The sequence below is a fragment of the Urtica dioica genome, chromosome 7, assembly GCF_054948205.1.
Source record: "Urtica dioica subsp. dioica isolate 48M chromosome 7, U.dioica_male_clone48M_v1_H2, whole genome shotgun sequence".
Classification (NCBI taxonomy): domain Eukaryota; kingdom Viridiplantae; phylum Streptophyta; class Magnoliopsida; order Rosales; family Urticaceae; genus Urtica; species Urtica dioica.
Window position 1 is genome coordinate 39,189,734 of NC_142762.1, and position 6,178 is coordinate 39,195,911.

General features: G+C 38.5%; 1 protein-coding gene and 1 pseudogene across 1 annotated transcript; one reads left to right on the forward strand and one right to left on the reverse strand.

Annotated features, from left to right (window-relative positions):
* The first annotated feature begins 4,115 nt into the window (after positions 1-4,115).
* LOC149391438 (uncharacterized) lies at positions 4,116-4,556 on the forward strand (annotated as a pseudogene).
* Positions 4,557-4,960: 404 nt separating this feature from the next.
* On the reverse strand, positions 4,961-5,722 carry LOC149391439 (NDR1/HIN1-like protein 13). The gene has a single exon (XM_089619991.1). The coding sequence runs from the start codon at positions 5,720-5,722 to the stop codon at positions 4,961-4,963; it is 762 nt and encodes a 253-aa protein (XP_089476117.1).
* Positions 5,723-6,178: the final 456 nt, after the last annotated feature.

Consider the following 6,178-nt stretch of genomic DNA (forward strand, 5'->3'; position numbering starts at 1 on the left):
CGAGTTCTACGCCTGGTTCTATGGATTTCTTGCGAGACCGTCCTTACGGAAGCGGTGGAGCGAGTGGCAGCACGTCAGGCAGCGGTGGACGAGGACGCGGAAGCGGTTCTCGAAGTTCTGGCAACTTATTCGGTAGAGGGAATTCTACTATCGATAAGTTTTATAGGAAAAAAAATTAGGAATTTATTTTTCCGCTTTTTTAGAATGAATTTGTATTTTTAATTAAGAATTCTATTTTCAGAATATTATTTCTAATTAATTTAGAATTTTGTTAATTAATTTTAATTTAATTCTAAATTAATTTTAATTTAATTCTAAATGAATTTTGTTAATTAATTTTTATTTAATTCAGTAATTTTTTTTAATTAAAAAACATATTGGGTGCGACATTGTCGCACCGAATAGTGTGGCGGGAACAGTATTGGGTGCGACAATGTCGCACCCAATATGAATTTACCCGCCAAATTTATTAAATTTGGCAGGAAAACGGCTTCTGTATTTAGTGCGACATATTGCACCTGAAAGTGTCGCACCTAAATGGGTACTTATTAGGTGCGACATGTCGCACCCAATACCTTCTGCGACGGGTTATCCGGTGCGACGCTGTCGCACCCAATGTCGCACCTAATAAACTTTTAGGTGCGACATTTTAAGCATTGGGTGCGACATTCGTCGCACCGGATAACGTATTTTGTCCTAGTGTCTGTTACTTGCACGAAACAGCGGCGGAGAGAACAAAACATAATTATTCACACAAAAACATAAAGTATGTAGCTAGACTATGGGGCGTAATATATCTTTTGTAGAAGTCAAAACCTAGTCTTTGATGCCCTGCTAGAGTTTTTATACTAGTCGCCTTGTTCTAATTCAGATAAGAGAAATCCAGAAGCATATCACACATGAAATTAGACTTGCACAATGTAACCACATGACCGAATCTGTCGTGTCTGCCAAACAAACATGCCTTTCCTAAATTTTTAAGAACGTGATGTAGAACATCTATAAAGTAGTTTTTTCAAGCTACAAAAATACCCAATCAAACATAACAATAATTAATTCTTGTTGGAACAAGACATATAAATACATGCTCAAAATAATTACTTCGATATCGGAGGACACATTATAAGAACCAGCTACAAGTACTTTCATTTACACTTCCAAATATGAAGAGATAAATTCATATCACTGAAAAAAAAAAATTCAAAAAATTACAAAAATCGCATTTGTAAGGTGTAATATTTTTTAAATAGCGACTAATTTAAATATTTTAAAGTAGCGTTTTTTCAAATGGTAAACAGTTACTTCCTACTAAATGAAAGTGTAAAGAATAAATAAAGTTGACCAGAGCCCAAAGTAAACATATGAAAAAAAATGTAACATAAAAAAAATAAATAAATATAATTGTATATAAGTTAAAAAAAAGTTCTATTTTTGTTATAAAATTTTAACAGGCGACTCTTGCAATCTAGTACAAACGTACAAGTACGACTATCAGATCGTAATTAGCAAACAAAAAATGGATTATTCCAGTTTATGACCAAAATCCAATATGTCTAATTTAATCCAAAACTATGACCACACTTTTTGTGCAATTATGTTTTTACCATTTTTCATTTTTCTTTGCTTTTTTTCTCTTATTTCTCTTCAAAAAAAACCAACCCACGTTATAAAAAACACTAAGATTACCTAACCCTACGCAACGAAGAGAAAGCTCACCATGAAGGTTTTTTTTTTATTTTTTAGAAATTTGGAAAAACTAGGAAAAAGAAAAATCTGCGAATTCGTTTAAAGATTTATTGACATTTTTTTTGCCTTTTATTGACTTCGATGTCAAAAATGTTCAAAAGATTTTTTACAAAATCATTTGAAGATATATTGACATTGATGTCAATAAAAAGACAACGATGTCAATAAATCTTCAACGATTTCCCAGATTTTTCAAAAATCTGGAATTCGTTTGAAAATTTATTGACATTTTTGTATTTTATTGACATCGATGTCAATAAAAAAGACAACGATGTCAATAAATGTTCAATGTTTTTCCAGATTTTTCAGAATTTTTTTTTCAGACTTTTCAAAATTCTAAGAATCGTTCTTGAGCATGAAGCCACTGAAAAATGTGAAATCCTTCTTAGCTAAGCACAATGAGAGAGAGAGAGAGAGAGAGAGAGAGAGTAAATAAAACGAAGATAAAAATAAAAGAATATTTTATTGAGGGTATTTTTGCACAAAGAAATACAAGATAATCATAATTTTAGATTAAATTAGACATAGTGAATTTTGATCCTAAACTAATATGGAGATAATAATTTAAAAATAATCCCAATACAAAATTGGGGGTTTGAAATTGACATAGCAAAACCCAACTAAATTGCTTCAATATAATAAGTGGATTTGATCGCCAAAATTTGACACCAAAGATAGCCTCTACCCAAAATAGATGTCAAGACGTGAACTAGGCCTAAATCTAAACCTATTGGGTCCAACATGAACATATAGAGTTCGGTCTTCCAAAACTCTGGCAAACATAGCCCCATGATTTGATATTCGGAACACAATATTTGATTGGCTACTAAATGGCTTAATTAGCACTGGTATTTATGAATTTCAAGAATAGACTTTTGACCTGAGAAAGTCCAAACTTCCCCTAAATTGATTCGAAACTATTGCCCGTCATTGCCCATCATTGGAATTTATCTGATTTTTCAAATTACGTTTTTTTTTTTTACTTAGATTTATGTTGGTTTTGTTTGAAAATTTGTTGTCGGGAGCTGACGGGTGATGGATTTTAGTCAACTTAGGTGTATTTTTTCATTTTTTAGTCTATTTTTTTAACAAAGTAAATACCAAGTAATTAAGTGTATTGTTAAGTCTAGCAAGTCCAATATGTTAAAATTAATAATAAATTATATTATTGCCCCTTCAACTACGTTGTTAATGTTTCATTCTCTTAAAATTTGAAATCGTACATGACAGACCTTAAATTTTTACATTGTAACAAATTCACTCATTCTGTTAAGTATTTAATAGATTTTAAACGTTTAATGCTTACGTGGAATAACAATTAGAGATAAAATTGTAAAATCATTTGTAAGTCCTTTTTTTTAATTGGAATAATCACCTCCTCTCTCTCACACACAATAATTTGCTGGTCTTTATGTTTTATATTATATTTAACAATAAAAAAGTTTGATAATTTTTTAACATTTTCTTCCCTAAATTTGAGTGACAAACAACAAAACTATGCTCGGGTCAATATGTATAATTGTTCAATTTGCAAACACACCCCCAAAATCGGCTCTTCTTCTTCGATCAACTTCACAAATCGCAACAGTGTCGAACTCGTTACCGAGCTCTTACTCGTACCCCGTTGCTTCCTTCCTCATCTTTCTCCTCCATTTTCGTTTGTATCTAAGCCAATCGAAAATCCTTGGGCTTCCATTGGAGCCAATTCGAAAGGCTGGTAATGTGTTTGTTGCAAGTTATCAAAGAAGGAGGAACGAAGTCTAAAGATTTTAATTTTTAAACATAATAATAATAAATAAAAGCAGTAGTGCACGATTTCAGATTTGAGAGTGTGAAAACGTTACGAGTGATATAGTTGATGATGCAACAGTGTAATTTATCTTAAATTAATTACATGAAAATAAAATCGGTCATGTGGATCGTTGAGTGACCCATTTCCCATTTGTTTGTATCGTCTAAGACATGATTTTTTTTTAAATAGTACCGAAATTTTTGTCCCCATACATTTACATACATGATAAAGTCAGAACTCTCTTTTCAGTCCCGTTCTCTCTTTTTTTTTTTTTTTTTTTTCCTCGTATGTAATTTTTTTAAGAATTACAGTAATTTTATTAGTTTACGCACCATTACCAAATAATCAATTGTTCCTTTCCATTAGGGCATGTTTGGTTCAAAAGTTAAATTGGAATAAGAATGAGAATCATAATGGTAATGACAATGCAATGGAATGGAAACTATTTTACTTTGTTTGGTTTGTGGTTTTGACGTGTACCGAATGAAAGTTAAATTGACAAAATTAACCTTGTCTTCTTTATTGAAATTTCTTGTCACTGGTTCTATATCAGAGATGTCTTTTTTCAAAATGAAAAAACCTTGATGCAACTTCACTGGTTCTCGAAGTGGGCTCCGGGAGCGGCTACGTCATAACCTCCCTCGCCCTAATCCTCCACGAATCGGGCCCCACGAAAGCCCATTTCCTCGCGACGGACACGAACACGTTCGCGGCCCGTGCGACCCGCGAGACCCTCGAGGCCCACGGGGTGGCGGGCCGCGCCGAGGCGGTGGTCGCTGACGTGGCGGCGGGCCTCGAGGCGCGGATCGGAGGGAGGGTCGACGTGATGGTCGTGAACCCGCCGTACGTCCCGACTCCCGAGGACGAGGTGGGCCGGGCCGGGATCGCGTCGGCGTGGGCCGGCGGAGAGGACGGGCGGGTCGTGATCGACCGGATTCTGACGGCGGCGGAGCGGCTTCTGTCGGAAAAGGGATGGAGTTTATCTAGAGTACGCCACCGAGATCCCGTTAAGCAGTGACTCTAATTTTTTTTTTCGAAATATGGATATGGGTAATTTCGGGATAAAGATTTGAGTCAGTGGGAATGAGGGATTCTTAACATATTGGGAGGAATGAAAATGAGTGAATGAAGATTCAACTTGAATGGATTAGAATGGTTATTCTTAGTATTTTTAGCAAACCAAACAAAATAATGAGTTTCATTACATTCCTTTCCATTCCATTCCTACATTATTACCTCCAACCAAACGTGCCCTTAAAGATGTGAAGGAGTCATGCTAGGCTGATCTCACGAGAAGACAATTCGAGACTTTCACGCGCTCAAATCATATATGGAACAGAATTCGTCTAGTTATTGTAATAATAAGCTAATATATTTATAAAAATATAAAATAACAAAAATTGTTTAATATACATACATTATTTATAACGATCGATGAATACCACGCTTGGTGGTCCGACAATCCTGAGACAAAACACGACCCCCGCGACCTTCGCCCCTCAAAGAATCCACCGTGACGTCACACACCACGTCAAACTCAACAATCCCGGTGCTCCACGTCCACACCTCCGTCCTCGCCGCCACGTGGCCAATTTCCAGCCTCACGATAGGCCGAGCCTCTCGGCCTCCGCCGCCGCCACGTAGGACGATCTCCACCACCGCCGAGCTCTTGTGATTGTGCCTAAACGCCGGAAACTTCCCCGCCGCGACCTCCTTCCCCGCTCGAAGCGACACCGCCGCCGCGCCGGAGCCCCGCCGTCGTCCGTACTCGAAGTCCACCCTGGCGTTCGGATTCTCCGCCCTCAGCCTCACAGTGTAGCCTCCGCCGCGGGCCTCGGCCCCCGCGAGTCTCTCCACGTGGAATAATGGTAGCTCCGGCGGATATAGATAGGCCACGAGGACGTGGCACGTGACGAGGACGAGGACGAGAACGAGGACGAGGACGACACAGCAGCAGCAGCAACAACGGCAACAGCATCTCTTGGGGAGACGTGGTCTTTGGCCGGGGTTGAGGGTTGACTTTTCGGGGCGGCGGCTCTGGGCGATGGCGGCGTTTTCCGGCGGAGGGATTCGGTAGATTTGGTCTTTGGGGACTTGGACGACGTAGGACGTTGCGGAGGGGCGGTCGGGGCTGGAGTCCAAGATGCGGGCTTCATCGGTCGGAGGTGGGACCCGCTCCGCCATTGGGATATGGGGAGCGGCCGAGGCGGGGATCTCGATGACGTGTGGTGGTGGTGGTGGCGGCGGCGGTGGTTTGCATGGGAATATTATTATGGGAGGTTTGTGTTTACGTACGTTTGCAATGCGGTTGACCGTTGACCATTGGTTGAGGAAATATATTTTCTGAAAGATGGAATGGTTGGTTTGGTATGGTTTGACTTTGATGATCTTAGGTTTCTTTTTTTTTTTTTTTTTTTTTGGGCTAGGGAGGGGTGAAAAAAAAATGCGTATATTTGGTGATCAAATTCTAATCCTATTTTACGGGGTCAACAGAAACGCTTTATTGGTGTGAATTGAGGGGTGACTTTTGCATGACTTGCTTTAAATAATATTTTGTTGTTCGGTGTTTGGACTTTGGAGTATGGATTGCTCTGATAAATAGCGCTATTATAGGATAATAAGAGAATACTTACTATTGTA

Coding starts and splice junctions, on each gene's coding strand:
- LOC149391439 (XM_089619991.1), bottom strand. CDS start 5,722: ATGGCGGAGCGGGTCCCACCTCCGACCGATGAAGCCCGCATCTTGGAC.